This window comes from Betta splendens, chromosome 13 (assembly GCF_900634795.4).
Source record: "Betta splendens chromosome 13, fBetSpl5.4, whole genome shotgun sequence".
Taxonomy (NCBI): domain Eukaryota; kingdom Metazoa; phylum Chordata; class Actinopteri; order Anabantiformes; family Osphronemidae; genus Betta; species Betta splendens.
Window position 1 is genome coordinate 17,276,521 of NC_040893.2, and position 26,713 is coordinate 17,303,233.

Genomic DNA, 26,713 nt, shown 5'->3' on the forward strand with positions numbered 1-26,713 from the left:
ATTCCTGCCGAGCGCAGGCCGCATACTCGGTCATGCTTTTTAAGCTTCCCCCAAATCAATTTACTTTGCTGTGAGGGGAGCAGGATTCCAGCAGATTTCTCACACCTGCAGGCAACAGGTGCTCCCCAGAACCCCATGTTGTCACCAGAACTCTATGTTGGCCTCGCATTATCAGGTTCTGAGCGCGCTCTGAGCGCGACACTGTCGGCTTCTCGGATGCGCTCCCCGGCCTCGAACAGGCGGCCATTGTGCCTCTGAGGCCGTGACTGTGACCGTGAGGGCTCTTCGCATCTTTCACGTCATTCCCGTACGGTGGAGGCAGCGCCGCAGAACAAAAGTGCCCTTTGGGGCTCCGCATGTGCGCGCAGCACAGAGGGGCTGTTTGTACGGTGTGGTCCCTACGTGCCTCCCAGGCATCTGCATGGCCGTCCCAGGCATTCACTGCTTCTTGCTTTGGCTAATGTCAGCGATTGGGCCAGAACAGGCGTCTTTACTGGGCTGTTTGACAAGGTCACAGTCTCTGTCCTCTCAAAGGAACGTCCACACATACAGTCTTTGTGCTCCTCTGTTAAGCTGAACTGACACTGGAGATCTCGCCTCCCGGCCGGTGACCTCGGCCTCCTGTTTTCTTTTCCCCCGGCCACCGTTGAGTCCGTCCCGTCCCGTCCCAGCGGGACCCGGGCCGCGCCGACCCGGACACGGACCCGGTCCTGATCGTTGTTGTGATGTTGTTGCAGTGGGGTGCCGCGTCCACGTCCGCGCCGGACCGAACCCTGAGCGGCCGCCGGGAGGAACGCCCGGGCCCGGACAGGGGTTCTGCTGCCATGGGAACCCGAGCCAGAACCAGGAGGACGGTGAGTGGGTCCACAGCTTCCTGCAGCTGCGCCGCGCTCCGTGCCCCCGTGGGACGCGCCTTCCTGTTCAGCGATGCTGGACCCCGTCAGCTGCTTTAAGTCTGGCTTTAGGATGTTTTTGGGTTCCTGCCATAATGTGTTTACTTCCTTCGCTGCTAATTTGAGGTTTTCGTCTGCGTGTGATTCATTTTCACTTCGTGTCAATCGTTAATTAGCACCTCATGTATGAAAAATGTTCACAGGGTTTGTTTTATCTTGAGCAAATTAAACGGGATCGCATTAGGCAGCGAACGTTTCACCACCACCATCCAACTGATCTAAAGGATCCAGCCTTTATCCTTATGTTTTTAAGGATTTTCTATAATAAGTTCAAGGCGGAAAGTGAACGTCTGCAACGATGAAAGAAGAACTGTTCTTTTCCTCCTACAGAATACTTTTCTAAGCTTTCTTATCAGCTCCCTTCGTGAAGAGAATCATTCTCTGTGAAACTACATTTCACAATCACATATTTGCCCTCGTGTTCCAATCGCGGTGTTGACAGTATCACAAATAACATCGCTGAAATGGATTGTTTTCTGAGATAAAGCCGCGGCTGCTCTGCCAGACGTCTGACATCCCTTTGCATACAGCTGCTCTTCCCTCTACATCTGTAAATATTTGAAGTCTGCTTTGGGAAGAGGGTCAGCTGAGACATTCTTAAACAAGCAGCACTCACTTTGCCGAACAAAGTATATAAATGTGACTATTCAAGCGGCCTAAGGGAAACAGACAACTGAGAAATTAGCAGAATGCAGCTTTCAGCCGGTGCTTTGTGCTCTCGCTGCGGTTCTGCAGCAGCGTGGTGACACGTGGTCCAAAAGTACAGGCACCAAACATCAGACTTACCAGAAGAGAACTTGTTCAGTGATATTTCTCACTGTGGCACCAGGTTCGGTTCTGAGAGCCGATGCCATGTGTCTCCTCTGTTGAACCTATTCTGAACCTGCTACTTTGTGAAAATGACAGCAGCGCAGCTTAAAACGTGAGGACAGCTGGGAATGTTCACATGTGGTGAAGACCAGAGTATTTTGGCTGCAGTGGAGCCTCCACTAAAATGAGACCGCGCGCTATTGTGTACAGTAAGTACTGATGTGTTTCTGAAGCTGAAGCTGAATAAGAAAAAGAAATGCATTTATTCATTCATTTTTCATTTCAGTTTAGTTTTGATCTAGAGCTGTTTAATAATAAATAAAACATGTAGAATTTATAATAAAAGCTACAAAAAATAATATTTTAAACATTTTCTGAGAAATTACGTGAAACTCTAAACAAGACGTGTTGTCGGTCAGCTGTTTCATACCAGTCTGTCCCTGTGATACTGGGCTGGATGGTTCAGTCTTTTAGGAGCAAAGGTTCATGGTCTGAAAACTGGAAACAGGGATGTCTCTGTCCACAGTCCTTCACTCAGCACGTCTGTCCCTGAGCAGCCAGCAAACACGCATATGTCCCAAACTGACCCTGCTTCAGAAAACAGATCAGACAACGCGTGTGCACAGCAGCGTTGCTCATGCAGAACCTTTCCACTCTGTCCCCTCCGAGTCTTACATAAGCGCCGTGGAGGAAACTGGTCACTGCAGGGATCAGGAATGCGAAGCGGATTGAACCGCAGTCTCCGAGTCTAAGAATAAACAGCCGCGATGCTTCATGAAAACACGGAGTCCACGTTTGTGGCACCTGAAGCTTCCTGCTTCATCACTGGTTCCTGGTGTTTCGATTGGTGTTGACGGAGGCGACGCGCGGCTGCTCTGACGTTCGGACTGAGCTCCCACTGCCCGTGGACCCACAGCCGGCGTGTCGTTTGCACTGGGACAGCCGCGATCATTCATCCGCCCTCGTACTGTAAACATCCTGGTCGGTGCCGGTTTCCCCTCCGACACCAGCCATAAGAGGGATTTAGTGCTGCCCCTGCACTAAATACTAGATGCCAGTGTTTTTCTGATCTGTGGGGTTTGACATGTGTCCACCACCTGACTGCTGGTGCACCGAACCAGGCCAGTGTGTGTTTAATGTGGGTCAGGACGCGAGATGTGCCAGAGTGAAATACTGTCTCTTGGCTGTGGAGAAAGAAAGAGAGAGTGTGATGTGCTCCCGTCTTTGAAGCCTTCAGCCCAGCACGTCTCCACGGAGGCCAACATCTGGTCTTTTTGGAGTGATCATTTTCCCAAATATATTTATGAAACTGGGTCTAAAGCTGGTCTTTAGAGATCAGGTGGACAGCGCAAGAGGCGAGATGCAGTGTCTTCAAATGAGCAGCCGTGCTTCTATACGTTAAAGCCAGTACAGTATGTACAGAATGTAGTGATGTACGGTGCCAGAAACCATAGCCAGTAGTAAAGATGCATCAACCAACATCAAAACTGTGATAACTTGTCTACACTGATGTCTTGGCAGTCCTTCCAATCAGTTCTTTACCCCCTAATGCAGCTACATTACTATTTGTCTTTCTGTCTTCTTTGATTGAGTCCAGTTTAGTGAGTCGTGAAGAACTTACACCGGTTTTTGTATTTGTATTACAGATGTTCCATAAGATGACGGATGCAGCACGTGCAGGTAGGACGTCATTTATAGAAACTTGTGTTTTAATGTTTCATTTCTGGGCCACAATTGAAAGGTTTTGCCTAAAACAACACCAATCCAGTTTTGCATTAGTCGTTTTATATGGTGTGTGTGTGTGTGGGTTGTTTTTTAAATCTGCAGCCTGCTCTGAGCCCAGACTGAAGCAGCGCCGCTCTGCTGCGAGCGGATCCTGTTTGCGCGGGGCCTTCGGTCCAGCATCAAACGATGTGCGTGAGACTGACGGCCACAGGTGTGGACGCGCTCCCCCCCACGTCCACAGAGCGTCAGAGCCAGAGTCCGGTTGTAAAGCTTCTATATGACGGTGCCCAGCAGTTAAAATTAGGAAGCGTGCCAGATCGTTGTTTCTGTTTTGCTGAGGGGAAATATTTGGCCTGGTGGGACGTGTCCCCTGGGAGGCAGCTGGGACACTGGGTAGATGCCGTTTTGGGCTCAGGTTGCACTCTCACATGACCTCTGCTGTGCACGATGGTACTTTTCGTGCAGCAGCAAACTGATGTGTGGTCTGCCGTGCGTGAGTTACGAGCTGTTACCGACCGCCGATCGGCCCTTGTTGTGATTCTCTGAGACCTGAGTGTGGGACCACCGTGAAAAACATGTTTGTCGCCGTGGCTGCGAGGTTCTCTTCAGATACGTGTCACTAATGCTTCCGCCACAGCCTGCGAATTCAGCCTCGGCTGAATGAACCGAACCAGGGCCAGTGTCGCTGTCAGCTTTAATTGTCATGTCTATTTTATCAAGCAGATTCATGCTCAGTAATTAGCTTTGCAGGATCTCATCCTTTAGAAATCAGTGAGCAGACATTTTCAAAAGAAGCTCTAGTTTGAAAACTTTTTAAACTTATTTATTTAAATTCGTGCAAGAGCTTTATGGAAACATAAGAACTCCTTTTAAGACCTTTAAGCCCTCTTCACTCATTGTTGTCTTCTCTTAAGGCAGAAAACAAAACCCTGGGGTTCATCCTAAAATTGCATATGGATGTGCTCAAAGAAGATTTGTCTGTAGAGGGGGGGGCACTTAATCCACCCTCTCAGATGTTTATTTTCTGAAGGCATTACTCAACATTTATGGAGCTTTTTTTAGGTCTTGAGTACACGATGGGCTAAAAGTGCCTTTTTCCCTGTTCAACGCTGTAATTCGTATGGAAATCTATTCCCTGCAGTGTCTTTAATTGCATTGTGAGAATGAATAGCGTCCTTTGGTGGAAGGAGGCAGCCTCATCCTCAAGACCCCCGCTGCCTTAACTGTCATTAATCACAAAATTAATAAATACAGGGTGACGCTGCGTTGCTAACGGCTGCGTATCCAGCCAGGTTCCTGTCAGAGATGCAGTGCAGATAAGGAGGATGAAGCCGTCTGCATTAAATTGCATTTGGCAATAGGGAGACGTCACATTTTTTCTGCTGGGTATTTTTATGAATTTTCTCACAGGTGATGTATTTGTGGTGAAAAGAAAAGAATAGGCGGTTTGATTGACAGGGTCCAGGAGAATCAGTAATGCAGCACTCGGTGACTTTTAACTTGGATAAATAGATGGTCGTGCGCTTTGTTATGATAAATATCACCACTTTTGAGAAAGTGAGATGGAAGTCAGGCTTAAACAGCTCTCTCCGGCCCAGAACTGTCACAGACTTCCCCCTCCGCCTCTGAAGTCTCAAACAGCCTGCGTGCGTTTCCACAGATCCTCTCTCTGAATAAATATGCAAATCTACGTTCAATGTGAAAATCTCCTGCCGCTGATTAGAAGAAAAACAAAGAGGAAACTCTGTGAATCCCTGGGAGACTTTTTCCTGTTTGTACAGAAAGTAATGCAAAGCCCTGTGTCCCTCACGCCTTGGTGTGAGCGAGTCCCAGGGAGGTCCTGCAGGGAAGAGGGCGTTTCAGTGCTTGATCAGGCCTTTTTATCCCTCCACAGTCAGTGGTAATGGCACCTAGAGACGCATTTCTGCATTTTATTCATTTTGATTTCAAGGTTATTAAATGGAGCCTGTTGAGAGCAGGGTCCTCGGGTGATGTAGTGGGAATGTAAATACCTTTCGGCAGCGGCAGTTATATATATGATATGTGATATATATACATATGACTTTTGGTGCTGAGAACAGCAGCGTTTTTCAGCAATGCTCTTTTGCACCAGTGGATTATTTGTAGGCAGATAATCCGTAGAGGTACAAACCTGAACCGGTCCAGCTGTAAATCAAGCCTTTCATATAATGTGTGTGCTAATGCTTTGCAGCAGCGTTGCCTTGGATGCTTGGGACTCCTGCGTGTCCCCCAGCTGTTTCTCAGACCCCGGGCCTCCCTGCAGCCTGCTGCTGGTGGAGGCGGACTGTGACCTCAGACAGCTGCAGCCTGTCTCTGTCTCCGTCTCTGTGGAGGATCCTAATATACACACAACAGAGCATCACAACAAGAGATGAGGAAATGTGAAATCACTGTTGCCTTCTTATCTTAACAGTGTGGCTGACAGCTTTCAGTAGGTTGTGATATCAGCTGTAGGTTGAGCTGAGGGTTATTCATTCTGTTCTTCTACTGGATTCACTTCTCACTGAGTGTCACACACTTGGTAAACGTTGCATTCGGCCACAGCGGTTGGTGATAACGCATGGTTCACATCAGCGCTCCAGTTCCTCCCAAAGCGGTTGGACGGGATGGAAGGTCTGGGCTCTGTTAACCCTTCACCAGCCAAGCAGTTCCAGGGCAGATCTGGACTCTTTGTGTTTTGACAAGCGAGGACTCAGCTCCCAGCCATGAAAAAAGTAATTTCAGATCAACAACCCCCCAAGTAGCTGGTACGCCGGGGCCGAATGTGGGATGATTGGGACCAGAAGGACCCGTTAAAATACTGTAACCGCGGTTTTATAGTTGTTGTGTTTGGATGGAGGCTTGTAACGCCAGGAGCAACACTTGTAACGGACGCGGCCGTCTGCCACCGCTGCTGTTGCCTGGACTCACGTCTACGTGGGGGTGGAGGGGGGGGGGTCCTGCGGCCCGTGGAAAACGAAGCACACGCCAGTCCAGTCCTTCCACAACAAACTGGGAAGCGTTTTCTTTCCAGATCTGCAGTGCTGTGACTAAAGTGGCGCTGTGACTGTGTACTGCAGAGTGAGGGGTTCAGGTTCCACTCGATCTAAACATCACAGGGAGCTGTCAGGGATGAGGGAGCGCTGGATTCGGGTCTGTTCTTTGACGATGTCAAGGCAGCGCTGAGGTCAGCAGCCCGATTCCACGTCCGCCTATGGCTGCTTTATTCCTCCCCGTCCAACAGGTGCCAGATCAGTGACATCATACGCTAAATTTAAAAGCAAGTCGTCATTTGTGAACCCGCTTCAAACTATAAAGGGCGCTGCTGGCATGACGGGCGCATGAAAAATTCCACACATGGAAAGATGGGGAAGGACTTGTGGTTTCCTGAGAGCAGGGGCCAAGTCGGCTGTTTGACGGAGAGAGCGAGGGGGAAAAGACGCCTGCTTGTGTTTCTAGACTTTGTAAATACAGTCATTTGTCAAGGTCATGAAAACATTAGAGAAACTACTGGGTTAAACCTGTGCTGAAAACATTTAATGTTTTCATTGCAATTTTCATTGCAATCATTGTAGCCATCATGTATAAAATAGCACATAATGTAATATAATGATGCCTTCGAGGGCCTTGTACTGTGAGATCATCGTGTTTGGGCATAATTTATTACTGTGTGTAAATCATCAGGTTTGATCCCGTCATTGTTCGTAGCGTGTGTTCTGCCAGGTCCTCAGTCAGAAGACGCTGTTTTATTGTTCTGATTCTCACATCAATTAGAAAAGCAGCCGTCAGTAAATCCTTTGGGGAACAACTTCCTCAAAACGATGAAGGTGTGTGTGTGTGTGCGTGCGTTTGCGCGTGTGTGTGTGTGTGTGTGTGTGTGTGTGTGTGTGTGTGTGTGTGTGTGTGTGTGTGTGTGCGTGTGCGTGTGCGTGTGTGTGTGTGTGTGTGTGCATGGGTACGTGTGTGTGTGCGTGCATGTGCGTGTGTGTCCAGGAATTCGGGCCTGGGCTTTGTAAGCGGAGTGGAAGGAGACGTGGGCAGCTGTGTCAGGATGCAGGCCAGTCACAGGAGGACGAGCCGTGTGTGGGTGTCAGAATGTGTGTGCGCGGAGGAACACAAAAGCGACCAGGTTGGTCCAGCGCTCAGCTGCCAGTGGAGAAGAAAAGAGAAAAGAGATTTAGCATGTAATGAGGCAGGAAGGGCCACGGGACTTCAGGGTGTGTGCTTTTCCTATGGACGCACACAACTCTGCTGGAAACGAATGCAACCAAATAACTAATTCCTCAAAACTTTATTAAATCTGGTGCATGACATTGTAGTTTCTTTCTGCTCATCTCATGCGTACACGCACACGCACACACACACACACACACACACACACACACACACACACACACACACACACACTGCTTCCAAGCCAAGAACGTTTCCGCAGGGTCGGTTTAGATACACTCACCACAGCCTCACAGATTTCCCACATAAACCACAGAGATTCCAGATGTTGCATGGAGGCAGAGAGTCTGCGCCTCCACTGGGCCGGCAGCCCTCACCTCCACATCCTCGGGCTGGACCAGCGCGTGGCCCGGCTCACACCAGGCGCTGTGTCTTTCTGCGCTCAAGCACGTCGCTGGGCAGCGATGCTGCTGCAGATTTACATAGCTGTGCACATCCACCTGTACCCAGATCACAAAACCACAGCACGCTGGAGAAGGAGGCTCTGTCCCGGGGCAGCGTAGCACTGCAGCTTTCTTGTGGCTTCAGACCTGATTAAACAATTTGGCTCAGTAATCAAAGCGAGAGGCAGCGCAGACTTCCTGCATCCTCCGCTCGCTGCCTCGTCTGCAGGAGTTAAGGGCCCAGCAGGACTTGTTGGTATTGTGTTTCAGCTTGGAAACAATACCTGCTCTGTACTGTACTTCCAGCTTATTGTGGCTGATGCGTTGAGCAGAATTGCTGGAACCGGACGTGATTGCGGTCCACATATGTATCATTATTACAGCTAATCATTAAATTGCTAATGTTTTATGCAGAGACGATGATTGTTTTTCATTCATAGAGAATTGTTCTTCTGCGTTTCATAAACACATGCTCTGAGAATGATGTGGATTAAACTGTAATGTTTAAGTATTTTCAGAACGGTGTTCAGCAGCTTGAGACCTTTAGAAGGATGTGTTATGATTTACAATCTATATGTAAGGAGTTTGTCATGCGAAGGGAGAACTACCAGCTTTTAATTTCGAGCAGCTGTCGGTTTGTGCTTCAGTCAGAGTCTTCGCTGCAGCTTCTCTCTCAGGCTGAGACTCATCTTGAAATATAAACACCAACTTCCTGTTTGAGCGTGTTTCATTGGAGGCTAATGTCATGCTACGTCTTAGAAAGCGATGCCGTTAATGGAGAGTTATCCAGTGTGTGAAGGTGCCTCGCTGCGAAAGCCCCAAATGTGCATTTTAAATCAATACAACGGTAATAAAAACGACTCCCTCGCGCAGGAAAAGGCTCGAAAAACAGCTTGAAAAATATTTTAAAACAATAAAACCGGAGCTTAATTTACATGTGAATGAAAATGAGAGCGACCGAGGGAGTGAGAGTAACGTACCTCTGTGATTAAATCCTCATTGCTCTGATAGAAACCAGGTGCTGGACAGTGTAAATGTTTTCCCATGCATTTCTGTGGGCAACGCAGCCTTAACAGATTGAAACCTGACAGAATTACATGCTTTGTCATTCAATGAAACAACAGCCACGTACGCTTGTCATGCCAATTCTATATTCCTCGAGCCTCTTTATTCAGCCGTCGACCCCTGCGAGCCCTCGTTTGTGTGGAACTTTCATCATATAGAACCTATCTTCTATAGATGCAGCTTTTTTATCATTTAAATTGCATAGTGGTGCAGAGCTGGTTATATAACAGCAATAACAGTATTTGCAGCCACAGGAAGATGAAGAACATGTGCTTTTGTTTGATCTGTATTTTAATCAGCGGTTAATTAGAGCTATTATCCTATAAAAAAGCACGTCTGTTAAAGGAAGAAATCATGACGTTACAAAGGACGTCCCCGTGAAAAAGCAGAATTAGTGGCCACTTTAAGGGATTGGACCCGACACAATCTCCTCCTTCCCCAACCACCTAATCTAAACCTAGATATGCACCACATGTGTGGCTCCTCTGGAAAAATGAACGCGACTTGGGAATATATGGTCAGGAAATTTATAGCACATGCCTGGGACGAGCCCTGAGGGGCCGGGGTGGAGTTGGAGGGGAGATCTCCCCGCTCCCCGAGCCTTGTTTCCATTAGGCTGGGAAGAGCAGTCTCCCAGACTATTCAAGGGGGCCTAGTGTAAGACCTCCCGGCCAACAACATGACCCAATCACAGTGGAGAAATCAGTTTCCTCACATCTGGGATTTTCCCACTGCAGCCATGGGGCAGCATTCCTCATCAGTCACCAGACGGGGACACAGACACAAGCTCTGGAATTTGGAGCACAAATAAATATGTGTTTGTCGGAATGTGTTTGTGAAAGACAGGAGAGCGACTGCGAAGGGGAATAATTTGAACCTAGCCTAGAAAGTGTGTCAGTTTGTAGCGGTACTGAGACAACGAGGGGTTTCTGAAAGCCGCACGGCCAAAACAAACAAGCGGGTGAGACGACGAGGGAAACGAGGTTCTCAGGCTGATTGATATTTCCTCTCCCTGCATCTGCTGCCACGGCCAAGTGCCGCTCCAGAGACCAAGGCATTGTCTAGACAGAACGATTCCCGCTCCAATAATGCTCATCTTTGCTTTGCGAGTGGTTTAGAGAGAGAGAGAGAGAGAGAGAGGGGCGGGCGAGGCAGCCGCGCTGTGTGTTTACCTCTCTGGTGGTTCATGTCGAGAGAGGTCAGATCCTTTTTGCTACGCTTCCTCCATCACTATTACTCTGAGGAGCTGACAGGAACAGTATTGTCTGTCTGCGCATTCCTGGGTTGTCAATCACTGAGGCTGGAGCTTGATGGATGCCTTGTTTGCCACATTTCAGCACCTTCACTCGTTCATTAGGCCCTTTCCACCTTGTATGAACTCGCACATTAGCAGAAGTCGTGTTAGAAGAAGATGGAGCGCTGATAAAAAGTAGTTGTGTGGGATCAGTGTGGACGTGAAGGATGCTTTTAAGGATCCAGTCTCCGACTCTGTCTCGTGACTGCTGGGTTTTTTTCATCCTTTGCGTTTATGAGTTTAAAATCAGCATTTGGGCTTTGGACTAGTCTTTTTATAAGGTTGGCTAGGTGTTGGAGGAGGCTCATTTTCCACTGCAGACAAAGAAAAAGCACAGCTCCATTAGAATAAAAACAAGAGGTCTGTGGATTCTCCAGATTTATGAAATATACCAGAACAGCTGAGTCTAAATGATGTCTTGACCCTTTTTTCCATAGTCTATTTGAAAATGTGTACAATGTTCATTACTGCAGCTTTAATTTTTTACTACTTTAATTAAAATATCGCATTTATGCGTTCACTTTCAGCCCTTTTTTCCTTAAGCCTCCTGGTTCACGTGGCCGGGACCAAACTAGGTGTTAGATTAACCCCCCCCCCCAAAAAAAAAAGTCACAGGACCAAATGAAACACGTTCGCCAGGCAAGTGTGTGTGTGTGTGTGTGTGTGTTTTGTGTGTTTTCTGTCCACCAAGCTGCATTTTTAGCCTCAGCTTTGAACAAGTGGGGCCAAGAATAGCAACGCGCTGACCACACTAAAACCCCCACACCTAAAAAAAAGCACCTATATTTTCCACACATTTTTTTCATTCCTGTAGTTGAAGTAGAGGTTTGGTGTTTGGTTTCACGCAAAGTCTCAGGTGTCGATTGTGTGACTAGATGCACTTCTTTGTTTCATACAGAGAGAATGGAGCTTCATTAATATTCCCCACTCAGCTGAACGCGTGTGACCTTGGAATAATGTGTAAATCAGCCGTCCTGCTCGGTGACAAATGGGGTCTATCTCCTTATTGGAACGAAGCACTGTTAGCTTAGCTTCACGCGGTGAGGCCAAAGTGGGCTCAGCAGATGTTTGTTCTTTTGACAAACTGTCAATCTCCTTTGTTCGGACTGTGTATTTATAATGGCATTATGGCTGTTTTAACAGTAACCCCAGCTGGTGCCCAAGAAATTAAAACAGCTGCCGTGATATCACTGCTCAAAGCTCACCGTGTGCCTGAATGGGCACCGAACAATGGGAGGAAATTCCTCCAACCGTTATGGTATGATGATGACCGAAGCTGCTGTCATGTGGGCACAAGGACCTCTCCGGCTCCTTCTGTTATTTCCTCATTTGTTTATGTTAGATGGCGTGAACTAAGATAGATGATGCAAACGCTGAGGCCACGTTTCTGGGTGGGGACTAACCTGAGAAGAGCAATATAAACTGAACAACAACAATGAAGTCAAATATTCCATTACAATAACATTATTACTTATTCAAAAAGGCTAATGCTGTTGTGGAGCATTGTGTTGGTGATAATAATGCAGCGGGAGGATGAACTGGATAATGTGATTGCTCAGTTTGACATTTGAGAGCCACAGTGTGTTTGTGGTGGTGTTAATGGTCTGTGAAGGGGATGGTAGCTTGTGGTGCTTTCAGGGTCCTCTGTGTATATGACGTTGAGAAATATGATATTGTAACAATGTTAAAAATGACTTCACCCTTTTGATAATCTTTCATGGTTAAAATGGTCTTTAAAGTCCCATTTTCGATACAAAATACACGCATTTGTCACGTGTTCTTTGAGTGTTAATTTCTTTATTAGGAAGTAAACATTACAAAATCTTGTCATATAATACAGCATAGTCTACGTCTTCTATAGCAGGTGGGACAGGTTTAATTTAAAGGTAACATCAATCCTTCAAATTCTTCTTTTCTTTTCTCTAATTTACCTTTTTTTCTGACCACTGTGTGCTCAGCTGGTAATTGGCATATTTCCCGCAGTTCCTGAAGGCATCGCGTCTCTGTAGCGGTCTCTGTGCGCGGATCTCCTCAAACACACACGACTCACGTACACACACATATGTGGTGTGAAGTGTGAAAGTCAGCGTTGGTGCTTTAGAGACTATTCCACTGGTTTTATTCCCAACCACGGGGGAAAAAACGTTTCCCCTAAAAATGTTCAGAACTTTTTTCTGAGCGCTCATGAAATTCAGGTTTGTGGACTCGAACCGGGAAAACGGAGAAGCGGCGTCTGACGTAAACATAACGGGGTTCGCGTGGGACGAGGAGCGTCGCCTTATTAGCTATGTCCACTTTGCGATGACGTCTAAGAGAAACTCGGCGAAACTGAAGCTCCGGCGGTCGCTCAGCGAGCAGCTGCGGAGCTCCACGTCCAAAGCCTGGGATTTACTGTGGAGGAATGTCAGGGAGCGACGGCTGGCAGGTCAGTAGCCCGCAGCAGGCGGCCGCTGCCCGCTGCGAGCGGAGCCCGGTCGCCGCGTCCGTTGGTGCGGCGGGTGCGCGTCTCTGACGCGTCTTCATCATTCATGGTGCGCGTCATCGACAGAGGAAGAATCAATCGATTTGTGTTTGTGTGACTTGTTTTTTTTTATTTTATAATAACATTAATAGATAATAAAATGGTATTTGGAAGCAGTGCCGCACGTTGGACTCATTCATAGTAAACATGTGGCCCAGTGCGTCTGCCGAGCAGTTATGTGTGATCAGAACTGAACTGGGACCTGTAAACTGACAATATGATCTGCTTCGTATCTGTTGCCCACGCGTTGAAACTTCTTGGCTGCATCTAAGTGTTGTTGTTATTTTTTTAATGCCACCTCTGTCCGGCAGGAGCTCTCTACAGCCGCAAGGTGGCGCTAATGTGTCACGTTCCCATGCGCGTGTTCGATAAGTGACGGTGGGCAGTTTGCGGTGGTTTCCTGCTCCAGTTGTGGCGTCAGTGTGTGATTTTACAGAGAGGGTGACACTCGCAGCAGCTTGTCAGTCATTAGATGTGCTGTCGATTGTTTTTTTTAATATTGAAAATATACATATTTTTAATTTCCTATAAATAAACACAAACCCAGACAGTGTTTAATCATATGCACATCTCTTAAAAGGTTGGAGTCAAGACAAGAACAAGAACAAAGAATATATGTGATTTGCTTTCGTATTCACTTTGAGGGAAGCTGTGTGAGCCTTGAACTTTCCCCAGTTCACGTCTGGTGCAGAGACTCTGTCAACGAGCTCGAGTGGCTGAAGAGGTGCCGTCAGTCATTGGTGCAGTAGCCGGAGTCTCCCACCAGGTGCAGGGACTTGACACTGTTTAAACGCAGAGTGAATTAAGCCTCCGAGACGTTCCAGCGCTGAAGTCATACAAACAGAGGCCAGATGTTGTAGGTGAGACCCGGTCTCATCTTCTGTTTGTTTAAGGCTTTCACACAAGGCTGCACAACTTGCAGTGGAGCTCTGATGCTAACTCGTAGCCCACTAGCGCTGGATCGGGTCTGTTAATGAGAATATGGTGTGACCCGTTTCCATCAAACAGCCTGATGGATGGCAGCTGTTCCAGAAAGCAGGTTTCCTGCATGAGATCTGCGTCGGAGCCGGAGCGCCGGCTCCCGGCGGAACGCGAGCGTGCAGCCTGTGATGCATAGTTCAAATTCTCCGGATTCATGTCGTATCTGTTTCCTGCCGAAGGCCGCGCCGCCGCTGGTAAATGCAGTTTTTGTAACGTATGAGTTACAAAAGAACATGTTAACTGAGAAAACGAGCCAATTACTGTACGTAAAGTTTTTGTTGTTACTACAGTCAGATACTTTTTACACTTAGCTTAATAATATTTATGTAAGAAGCTGACACTGATTTCTGTGGGGAGACTTAATATCTTCATGTCGCTGTTGTGCAGAGGCGTAATTGTGAAGAGCTCAGGATGAATGTGTTTGCAAGGGGAACTTCACCGGAACTTCCAAACTGAACCTTACTTCGGCTTCTGGTTACCTAGACACCAGCTCAGCGGGTCTGGCTATGAACACGATCCAGTCCCAGACCTGAGCTCAGAATTCAGACATTTGGAGGCTCATGAGGTGGAAATCTTCAGTCACACGGAGTCTATTCTTGAGCCGTAACCACAGGAAAGAGCCACAGCAGAGCCAGGACTGCCCAGGGCAGATTACATGTGTCTGCCACTGAATCAGCCCACATCAGAGCCGCGTCTAAACCCCACTCAGCTGGGCCCGAGCTTCCACTGCGCGGTTCAGAATAGAGGTTGTGTAATCGCACCTGGCTGAAGCCCAGTGCTGAAGTGTGTGACGGAGGAACAAATGGCACCGAATGAGAGCGGAGTTCAGGATGAATCGGTCACCGCACAATAACATTAACCACTCGTCACCGCGCTGAACAATGAAACGGTGTGTGTGTGTGTGTGTGTGTGTGTGTGTGTGTGCGCGCGTGCGTGTGTGTGTGTGTGTGTGTGTGCGTGCGTGCGCACGTGTGTGTGTATGTATGTGTGTGCGTGTGTGTGTGTGTGTGTGTGTGTGTCAGATTCTTCTTCTCTGCAGCTCAGGCGGAGGCGTGTTGCAGCAGGTTCGATAAGGGCTGCAGTCACTGCTCACCGCGGTCCCACAGCGGACGCAGGCTCATGAGCCGTGGCCGTTCTCCATCCCTGCAGAGGCCTGCGAGCGCTGACAGCCACTGTTCGCTCCGTAGCGGAGCTTCCGTAACGTGACACGCGCGGCGCGCGGCTGAATTCCTTCGTCTAGACGCTCACGCGCCGAAGGCGATCCGACCGCTGCCAACAGGCTGTCGGTCACTTCTGCGTCGGACGCCTCCAACACTGTCGCTCTGTGAATGAACACAGGTGCGCGCGTGTGCGTCGCCGCCCGGTGACATCATCCGAACGGTGACGCGGCATCGCCTCAGAAAGGCAACAGTCAGGCGCTAAAATAGCGGCGCTGGAGTGTGCGGGGCGCGTCGTTAAACCCAGGAATAGTTTATGAAAACGCGGCGGGCCGCTGAATTGCGGTCTTTGTGAGCCTGAGCTGAGGTGGAACAGACAGGGGCTGTGTTTGGCTTGGGCTCCTGCCCACTCGTGCTCTATTCACATGGTTTTACTGCACAGGCCAGACTGTACGTCCACGAGCGCAGCAGAGGCGCTGATGGAGGCTCTAATGGTCTAATGGCCGTCGTCACACATGGTCCAGTTGCTGTGTTGTATCACATCTGGTAAAATCCACTATTAATCGATCTATGAATCGCTTAATTCCTTTATTCGTAGTGAGTTTGATTGATGCGTGTCTTCTATTAAACCCCGTGGCTTCTTTTAATAATGACGCCGGTCCCCCACATGCACTCTCTCCCCAGCAGCTCCCGCTCCACACGCGCCTGCTGGGAGGCCCTCCTGCGGCTGGAAGCGGGGGTTACGTGGTGGGGGTGGGGAGGCAGAAATTAGCATTCTCCGACCAGCAAAACAGCTGGTCGCCGTGGCTCCCTCTTCTCAGAGTCGCTAGCGTGGCACAGTGTCACTGGTGCCCAGTAGCGTTGGCACCTGCGTCAGCGGCAACAGCGGGCGGGTTGTTCTGGTGCTGGGTGGGACCAGAAGCCACTATTTTTGCAATCCCGCCCACACCCCTCGTTCTCCCACTGCCGCTCCTCTTACTCACTTCATAGGCATTCCAGTGGTATTTATATTTCCCTCCAGAGCAGGGGGAAGCTGTGGAGCCCTCACACAGACGCTGGATTCAGCTCCGCTAGGTGGGCAGTGCTCCTCCCGCCCTCCTCCCATTGGCCGCCCGGTGGTCACATGACCTGGAGGAGCAGGCTGAAGTGTTGGCGCTCCTCCCCCCCCCCCGGGCTCTTCTCTTCAGGCTCTTTGCGCCTGTGTGTGAAGTTCTGCTGCCGGTGGGAGAGTGCGCGTCCGATCGCGTGGCTTGTGGGATGTTTCGGGGGCTCCCGGAGGCCACGGGCAGCGAGTGTCTGGGGAGCATGACTCCGGAGACGCGGGACATCTACCTGAGAATGGACCGCCTCCGCAGGCGCTCCGGCTACAGGCTGGGCAGGATCATCGCCAGGCAGCAGCTCCTCAAGAAGATCTCGGGAGGTAGGACGGCGACACTTCACCGCATTCTGTCTGGGAATCAGCTGTGGCCAGATGTGGAGCTCCCACGCGCTGCTCGTTGTAGTCGTCCTTTAGTGAATAAGTAACGGCCGCAGAGAACGCACGCAGGTTATGGGTTTGGTGTGTTTGTGTTGGATCCTTTGTCAGTTCATGACTTCTGTTCCTCATTTGTTCCCAGATAAATGTGGAATTCAATGGCAATACCCTTTGACAGACGAGGGTGTTGCAAACTTGACCTTCAGCCAATAACTAGTCCAGGGCGTTGCTGTGATTAGTATTGACGGACCACGGCGGACTCGGGCCATAAGAGCTGTCACGCAGGTCGGCCGCTGTGCAAACACAACATATCAGCACGTGTCTCGCCTCACAGCTTTAGGAGTGGCCTGTTGCTCCACACGACCTTTCACGTGGCCTCTTGGTGTCACATTTACCTGGAGTCTTAAGGTCAGTGTGTGTGTGTGTGGGGGGGGGCTCCATGCTGATCAAAGCGCGGCCGCATTGCACGAGCGTAGCTGCAATGATGGCGCGACGCACATAAAGCGGCCCCTTGTGTGGGAGCGGAGGCGGCGGAGGGGCCACGCTCTGCGCATGACGCGCGGCGCACACAGGGTGAGATTTCATCCCGGACGCTTGTTCCCTGCAGCGAATCTCCATAATCTGGTGTTTTCAGGCATGTGCGGTCTTGTAGAACACGGGTTTGTGTGATTGCAGATGTCTGGCTCAGCGGCGGCACCAACAATGCAGCTCATCTGCGACAAGGACAGGAAACACGTGGGGCCTTTGGATTCGCTGCTGTTAGTATAGCGTTACAATTCTTGAAGAATAATCCATAAAAGTCTGATTGTGTGTTAAACTGTTCCCGTCCCAGTGGTTTATGCCAGTACGAACTCCTCCGGTTGCTCATGGGACGTACGGCAGGTATCTGAGGAGGTACCAGTTAAAAACCCAAACTCTGAGGCTTTTTGTCCTGTTTGTTGGCTTCATGGCACCGACTGCCACAGGACAGTTGCATTCCAGCTGGACGGGCCTGGTGTTGACTTAGCAGGTTGGAAGTGATGGCCGGAGCTGCTCGCGTATTGTTTCACCCCAAATTCCACGGAGGCCTGTGGGGTCTTAGTTACGTTTCCGATTTGGTGGCGTTGAGGCGCCAGAGTGTGTGTGTGTGTGTGTGTGTGTGTGTGTGTGTGTGTGTGTGTGTGTGTGTGTGTGTGTGTGTGTGTGTGTCCAGAAATTTAGATCAGCGTGTGTCATCAGCAAAACTGACTATTAAAGTTCCGCTTCGTGACGTAAGCTGGAAACTGGCATGTGACTCAGAGCGCGGAGGAACTGCTGTGCAAGGGAAAGCTCATGGAATCTCCTTCCCCAGAAGATTATTTTCTGGATTGTAGAAATTTCCAAATATCACTTCGGAGGAACTATTGTGATCTGTAACTCTGCCTGTCTCAGTTTCTTCCTGCTGGACCGTCTGGACTTGATATTTGCTGCATCTGCTTTAGCTACGTATGCGTCAGAAGATGAAATATGATATTTAAAATGCAAACACCTGTCCCGTCATTCATGAGTCATGTTAAACAGTGACTCAGTGACCACTGACAATGTGGGCGACTGTTTAAGCTGTGATGACTAGTAGCTTTAACTGTCCAGGTCTGGTCTGTTTTCTGATTGGCTGTTGCACTTCGACTGTCCCGCCCCCTGAAGGCGCTTTTGGTTTGTTCTGTTTTGTTCACTCACTTCTCTCATTACCTCATTTTGTGTTTCCTGTTCTGATCTAATGACCTGCTCTCTGTATTTCGGGTTTACAGACTATTCTCTCCCTCCTTGGTTCATTCTTGTGTATTGTGTCACCTTGTTGTTAGTTGCTGTTGTTGTTAATCTGATGTCCCATCGAGTCTTTGGTAGGTTTGGTTTCCTGTCTCCTGGTCAGTTCATCGTTACGTCACCTTATGTTCATCTTTGTTAGTTTTCTGAACTATTTTTCCTTCTATGCAGTGATTTTTTGCTACTTTATGTTTTGTTTTAATTATTAGTTTTAATGCTGTACTTAGTTTGTCTGCTCATTTTTCAGGTTCTCAAATGTCACAGCTCTGGTACTGTGTGTCTCATTCACAAAATATGCCAGAATCTCTGTGAATCATAAGAAAATATGACTATAGATAAAACTCGTACTCAGGGACTGTTTTCAGCTGTTTCTTATGTGCACCGAGCTGAATTGAGGAACAGATCGCGTTAATGTTGGCGACGTTATTTCTGTTCAGCCATGGAAAAGTCCTGGAAAGTTCACTTTGGAAACCGTGAGTAGCTGAAAGCCACAGCGTGACTAAAAGCTCGCTCGCTGACTGTCTGTTTGCTTCCTTTCCTTAAGTTGCTCCTGACTCCTCAGTGGCCTTTCCTCGTGCCTTCTTGACCCTTGGTGCAGCCGGCGGCTCCGATCTTTGCCCTGAAAAGGCCATTAGTGCATTGTGCCGTGGTTGAGAGCGTAGCGTGACTCCTGCCCAATGACACAAGTCAGTGCTTGGCAGCTGAATCAGTGTCTTGGACTTGAAAAGTTGTTTTCTTTGTTTGGCTTTGTGATTGTACACTACCAGATGATGATGATGATGATTATGTGTAAGTTACTCAAATGAACCTAAACTTCTTTACTTTAAGTTTAAAAAGTCAAACAAACCAAAACCAAACTGGTTTTAACGTTACTCTGGAGAGGACTGATTTCCAGTTTACACTTTCCTGCTGGAAACAGTGGGAAGTCACCTTAAAATAATAGTTACCCATTTATACAATTTAAAACTTTATTAGCTTCCACTTAATTTTGCAGATATTTATTGTGATTTGTTCTCAGGTCTACTGATCTTGATTTCCTAAATAAATAAGGCTGAGCTAAATACCTCAGCAGTTAAAACCTTATTCTAGAGGCATAATTCCCAGTCAGGAGGCAGAAAAAACGTTTTGAGGAGGATAATGTGTGTAACACGCACAGAGAACAGGAACACTTGAGCTTGTGAAGAGGACAAGCTCTGCCCTCGGTTCTTCGTCCGACCTCCAGATGCTTAATTGTTCGAAACCTGCTGTGGAAAGTGGTTTAAAGCATGGTGAGCTTTAACGCTAAAAAGGCTTCTCGAGGTAAAGAATCTAGTTGGACTCTGAAGCATTCGCCAGCGCTGAGCTACAACATGTGGCGCGTTGAACCGTTCCTCCATTTAAACACAGGTTTCATGAGCGAAGCAGAAGCTTTAAGCTTTAAGCGGTCATTGTTTTATTCCGTATCCACTCTCTGCACTCGTTGGAGATTTATTACCTTCAACGAGCAGTAAGTTACGCTAATGGAGCCCAGAGCCGCTGTGACGCTGATTAGCTGCTCACCTTAAATCTTAAATTAAAGAATAATCATCAAAATACATTTCTGCCGCGTCCCGGCCCTGCTCTCACCTTCTCCTCTGCTGCCGTCACCCGTCCCCAGCTGATACGCAGCCAGCAGGCGATTGGAGGCCACAAACAGGGACCCGCTGCAGGATCGCCTCGCTTTCCTGTGGGCGCCGGCTGAACCCGTGTCCTTCCCGTAGCGCCGTTCCCAGTGACAGCTGCCACATGTGCACGGCTAATCATTTACCAAGTGTACATGTCCAGAATGCCTCAGCTGCACTGTAACAGGAAGAAAGTCACACATTAACAGAGGCCTGATTAAAAACGCCTCCTGTTCTCACGTCTTTTAGGAACAAAAGCTCAGTTGCACATACTCGGACCACGCGTTGACCCTAATGCGGAGTATTTATGTATCTGGCAGCTGCAGAGCTGCATATGATCCTCACGTTTCCCCTCATCTGTGTTCAGTGTGTGGCTGCCCCCCGGTGGTAGCCCTGTGCGTTGCATGTCATTAACGGGACACTGACAGACCTGCGAAGGCCCCGCGCGTCCACACCACAGGCTTCCAGCCGCTGCCTCCGAGCCGGGGGCGAGTGTCTGCCCACACGTGACAAATGGCCCACAGGTAGAGCCGCGCAGTGTGTGCGAGGGAACCGTCACTTAGCTCAGCTGATAAACCGCGCGGCGCCTCATGGCAGGCGACCGTGAGGGCGACTCGCAGGTCTGTGGTGAGCGCTGAGGCTCCTGGGGGCGGCTTTGATGTGCTTAATTAGGACCCGCGTCCCGAGGGATGGCTCCATGCTTTTATTGCTGAGGTCCTAAGAGGGTTTTCTCACGGTGAGGGCCCTTGTTGCGACGTGGGCCCCTCTGTAGCCGCAGAAGGAGGGAACCCCACGGTCGTCCCAGCGAAATGTGGGGGAGGCAGAATTCAGCTTCAGGAGCTTATGGTGGATGCACATTAGGTGAGAGGTTTGATTTGTGTTCATTAATACACAAGCTGATAAGTTTCCACTCATGTTTTTACTGTTTTTCCTCAGCCGACCCAGTGTTTGTCAGTAATTCACAGCCATTCTTCTTTAGTTGTGTCAGGCAGAGAACCAAATTACAGTGTTTATATAGGCTATCAAAGAGAAGGAAGAATTACAGTCACACAACCGTATATTATGAGTGATAAAACAGCGTGACATGGCAGGACACGCAGCCTACTGGGCTTTACAGAAGACAGGAGGAGCAGGCGCTTCCAGACACCTGCAATGGATGAGAGGAGTCGTGAGTCAGAACGAGGGGAGTGGACGGCTCCAAGGACGAAGTAACAGAGTCTGAGGCAGCACAGACGCCAGCAGGACAGCAGCTCCTTCACTGCTGCTTCCTGCAATGATGTCCTGCTGTGCTGAAGTATCTGATGACCAATAACTAAGATACCCAACACGTTACAAGTACAGTAGCTCAGAGCTGCTTCCAGTGAAGCTGAGGTCCAGCTCACGTGGGGGTTCGAGGTCGGGGCTCCGTCTTGCAGGGTCTGCTGGGGTGGGGTGGTGCTGGGGGGGGGGGGGCACCCGGTTCTGGTTTTGTTTACTGAGCGACCCGATGCGCAGGCGTGAGTCGCGGTAACGAGGCGGCAGCAAACGCCCCGCGGCCGACGGCTGCAGCTTTGAAGCCGGGGCTTGTTCAGCCGCCACGCAGTCACACGTGGTGCAGGACTGTTTGCCCTCTGCCCGGGGTCACGGCCGGACCCAGTTTGCTGAGTGCCTCTGGGGTCTTTTGCAAACGTCAACTATTTCAGGCAGAGTGTGATCTCAACCCTGAGATAATCGTTTATCCTCCAGTCTGTCGTTGTTTGGTTTCGATCACGAATCCTTTCTAATTTTAGAAGGACTGGTTTTTCCCTCGTTTAAACGCCGTCGTATGTTCAGGTGAACGCTAACCGGTATTTCCAGACTTTAGCGAGAGACAAAACCAGCGGAGGAGCGTTGACGGGCCGCTGTAGCTGCAGATGAAAGGCGCTCCTCTCTGGGTGTCCTGCAGAGGTGAAGGAGAGTGTTACCACAGCTGTGCTGCTCCCGCTTCCATCCAATGCAGGACCTCAGGAGGAAAACACAGCCCCCGTGACCTTTGACCCAGCAGGCCTTGCTCTGGTCAACAACAGCAGCTCCCCAGCTCGCGTAGTTATGTTATTTACTCCCGGAATCAATGAGCTCTTGCTGTGACTGTGTGTCTGCTGTGAAATGAAAGGTGGACCTCAGCCTTTCAACTGAGAATGTGAAGATTCTACGTCTAAAACAAAGGGAACCTGCCTCATGGAGCCCGGCTTTCAGTTGATTGTGGGACTCCATGAATGTTAATGCGTCCTTGGCACTGACTTTTCGTCCCTGGCACCGCGTTTGGCCTTAAGTCTCTGTTCTCCAGGAGGTCCCGGGGTTCGCTTTGTTTATCCACTTGTTACTGGAGACCTGTGGTCCCGTCAGAAAAGCCTCTCTCCACAGGTCACTGCGGTACCACAGGGCAAAAGCAGGGCTCGGGATTTGCCCGGTCATTTGTATCGCGGGACATTTTCCTCTGGTGTCTTAGCAACGCAGCCGATGGTTTTAGCGCTCCGTCCCGTGTCGACTGCAGGGAAACCACAGGTCTCCCGTGTGCCCCCGCCGGATCAAGTGATGGGGGTGGAGGCCTGTGGGTGATTCAGCACCGGCTCTGTAATTAAGTTGGCCTGCGGCTCATGTGCCAATCATTGCATCAAAAATAAAATCTCCTGCACAAACGCGCTGGGTTGTTATTCGCCGTTTTAGGCCGACGGCCTCCTGTGTCGACACCTGGCTGCTTTTAGCGAAGACGCGCTGTAATGAGCGCGAGCGCCTCCCGCGCTGCCGATCAATGCGCCGAGCGAGAGCCACGCAGGGCTTTAATTAAAACCTACTCGTGAAAACAGGAAGGCTTTCTTCCCACATTAGGTGAGTGACGCGGGGGCAGCGCCGCATTAATCCACACATTCCCAGCATTTCACCCGCCGAGGCCCCGCGTTCGACCTGCCGGCGGCGGCGGCGGCGGCGGCCGCGCGGCCGAGACCGGAGGAAGCGCCGCGTCGCTCGTTGCGGCGGCGGTGCTTCCCCTGGAGGTCTGTCTAGTCTTGCTTTTACAGTAAGGCCGCCTGCTCACTGTGAGTGGGTGTCTGCATGCAATTAGCATCACAAAGGGGAAGAGGCCTCCCAGCATGACGACATCTCCCAGCCGCCCGGCTTTTTCCATTCCACTGTCTCTCTCTCTGCCTCCTCCCAGGTGTTTTTGATGCCTGCCTGCTCTTTGACTGATGTATCTGTGCGCCGCGTCTGGCTGATTCATTCGGTCGTCTGCAGTAACGCAGCGCGGGGGAGGGACGCACAAACACAGTCGGTACGAGTCTGCAGACCTTCCAGTTAGTGCTTATAAATCTGAGCAGTTTGCTTTGGAGTCCATTTAAAAGCTCTTGTGCGCCCACTGCATTTACTGCTAAATGGTTTGTTAAGGCGGCCAAAGCGGCCCGGCTCCGTCATCCTGCGTCCCCGGCCCCACAGGTCAGAGCAGCAGCGTTTTACAAGAGGAAATGGCCGAAACATCACAACATGTGGCAACAGCTGGAGTTCCACTTGTGCTATGCAACGTTTTCAGAACTTTAAGAACTCACCCCTTTGTCCAGACGATTAAACTAATAATAACACCGTAACTAACTGTTCTTGTAAGTGATATGTTTTGGAGAAAGGCGAGAAACGCGTGACATCCAGTTCCTCCTGCTCGTTCCCTGCATTAGTGCCTGGCCAAATAAGGAAGCCAGACGTTTGTGCAGATGACTGTCTTGTCGGCTCATGTCTGCGTTGGATTTGATTTACGAGCGTCTATGCTTTTTATTTTATTTACAATATCAGAAATAGATAATAAACCAAATCATCAGTCTATAGGTCAGAGTAACTATTCTTGGACTGACTCTGGTCCTTTGTTTTGTGTCACATGACACAGCAACGCTGTCTCAGATGACGCTGATCACACAGACGCCCTCATTCAGGGATTTGACCTCAGGCAAAGAGGCTGAGATGGAGGCGAAGTAGACGGATATATCACTCTGACGATGTCAGTGTAGCGTCTTGTGATTCACTCTTGCTGGCTGCCGGTGCCTTATGTCATGGTTTTCCCCAAATTCTGCTTACTGCTTATTTCCATTCGGTCGAAACAACATCTGGACTCGGAGCCACACTCGTCCATTGTTTGTTTAAACAAGATATTTCCCATGTCAACACTAACATTTCTTGGAATAACATTTGGAAGTCTGTAATAGCCGCAGTAAACTGGCCAAAATGAAAACAAAGAAACGTGACTGTAAATGTGGAATCAGGACTGTGAGACAGGATGCATCCCAGAAACAAGAGGCAACGCTTGTTGGTTGGCGGCGGCGTCGATCTTTGCCAAAAATGTGCTGAGTGGGGTAAAGAGTTGTCGTGGGCAGAGCTGGGTGGGAGGGCCGGGCACAAGAAGCTGGAGGGGGGGGGGGGCTGGGGAGGCTGCAGCAGAAAGGGGTGGGGTGAAGGGGAGATTTAGTGCTGGGACAGGCACATGGCGGTGGGGGGGGTGGATGGAAAGAGAAAGGGGAAGAGGCAGATTCGTGGATCTGGAGTTCAAACTGCGAGCTGCGTTCGGAGAGAGCAGGAATGTGGCCCAGCGTGGGAATGAGTGAAGATGCTCTGACATGTTGAGGGAAACTCTTAAGTCTTGATGGATCTATGAAACCCTCCAGCTGATGATGAAAGTATCCCGTAAGTACACAGTCATTTGTGAATGGATATTTAAAAAAGCTGTAGTGGTAGTTCACTAAAGAACATTGAAGAGTAGTCACATATTGTTGATTATAGCTTTTCTGCATAATTATTGGAGTTGGAGTGGATCAGTTTTGGCTTTAGATTATGAAAGGAAGCAGATTAGACTCGCTCTCAGCCAGATGTTCCACAGGACAAAGCAAATCTTCACATCTGGGATTTACAGCCATATTTACAGAATATTTACAGCTGCGCAGTCGGCTGTGAAGTCGATGGTGAAGGAGCAGAACAAGCCTTTAGGAGCGTGACACTTTTAGTGGAGCCTCGGAACTATTAGTTACAGTAAGTGTCACATCTTTGTGCAATGAGTTGCATAACCGGCGCTGAACGGTGCACAAACGTGAGCCGCGGAGTCGCCCTCGCCGCCGTCACGCAGCCTTCGACGCCGTGCGCCATTGTGTCACCGCCACATCAGGTTTCACGTCTTTGAGAAGCCGTCATTTTATACTGTACACAGTTTTATGTGTGTGTGCTGAGAGCCAACACAGGCCCTCATTCTTTGGCACGGTGCCCGCCCAGCCTTTTATCCGCTGGAGGTTTCCTTAGAGAGAGGATGAGAGGACAGAATGTCTTGGGATCGTGTTACAGAATGCCAAACACAGAGGAATTCCCAGCTCGTGTTACTGGCTCCCACTGGTCCGGCCTGCGTTTGTGGGACACAAGAGGACCTATCAGTGTGTGCCGCAGCTGAATAACAGGCCTGATATGATCCACCTGGGAGGGACGGGCTGCAGACAGCCTTCAGCTTCTGGTGATACAGGTGGGAACGGAGCACACGCGTGTTGACTCAACTGCTGCTCCGGGGGCGTGAACACTGGACCTGCTTTGTGATCCAAGGACACATGGAAATGTTAATATTTATTCAGTTGTTGGTCAGCCTGAAGACCAAAGTCGCTTTCCATTGATTTGCCTGTGACACAGGAGCGAAGCAGCTCAGGTGAGACCTCAGCGGCGACGCTCGCCGTCGTGTAGTGAATGAGCGCGGTTCACGTTTCAGTGCTGGTGTGAACAGTGGAACAGAGAGCTGTCGGCCGTGGGTTCGGCTTATATGTAACTCTGAGTTCATACTCGTTCAATGATTTAGAGGTTTGACGTAGTGGAAAGCTGCTGACAGGACGGAGACAATAAGAGACTGTCAGCTGCGTGGAAACTGGTAAGAAGATAAAATCACATGTTTAATTTTGTATTTTACTTGGTTTAGCTGCAACTTAAACAAAAATAATAATTTATTCTTTTTTTTATTTATCTTCTTATCTATTTGGCTTTTGTTACATTTAATTAAACACACATCAGAGGTTTCCAAAATGTAAATAACAAGATACATGATGATTTACATTTGGAGCCAGTGAACATTCATGTTTTTCTCTTTTTCTCATACTAAACTTGTTTCATTGTTAACGTTCTGTATTTATCTCACTAACAAACCCATTGTTTCAGTTAAAGTAAAAATTAAAAATTATGACGATGTTACTTAGTAATATTGTTCTTATGTGGCTCTTTTATATTTTCTGATCCAGTTTTTAAACATAACACTACATATTTTCCAATATTGTTCACACTTTGTGCTGCACTGGTGCGTCAGGCACAATGTCCCACTGAGCCAGTAAATGGCAGCTGCCTCCATTAGCATTAATAGAAAGCAGCAGCAGCTCTGACACCTGCAGACAGCTCACTCTGCAGGTCTTGGTGTGGCCCTGACCCCTGGGGTCAGAAAGCGTTTTGTGTCGTCCTGGAGTCTCATTAAAGAGGCACAGGGCTCATCGTGTGATGAGCTGCGATACCTCCGGTCAGACCGGACAGCAGTGAGCATCACATGTGCTCTGTCTGGGAAAAATCAGACACGCTGCTTTCAGTGTCAGAATCACTCGGTGTGTGTGTGTGTGTGTGTGTGTGTGTGTGTGTGTGTGTGTGTGTGTGTGTGTGTGTGTGTGTGTGTGTGTGTGTGTGTGTGTGTGTGT

General features: G+C 49.2%; 1 protein-coding gene across 6 annotated transcripts in view; it reads left to right on the top strand.

Annotated features, from left to right (window-relative positions):
- Positions 1-26,713, top strand: part of stard13b (StAR-related lipid transfer (START) domain containing 13b) — a 40,871-nt gene that overhangs the window by 5,795 nt on the left and 8,363 nt on the right. The window contains exons 5-6 of one of the 6 annotated variants that reach the window (XM_029171821.3): positions 738-854; positions 3,410-3,443. In XM_029171821.3, coding sequence (XP_029027654.3) covers positions 738-854; positions 3,410-3,443 — 151 coding nt within the window. Of the gene's footprint in view, positions 1-737; positions 855-3,409; positions 3,444-12,260; positions 12,889-16,301; positions 16,543-24,537; positions 24,696-24,758; positions 25,693-25,724; positions 25,909-26,713 lie in introns of those variants that run through there. The other 5 variants (XM_029171819.3, XM_029171820.3, XM_029171822.3 and 2 more) reach the window with 5 other exon arrangements.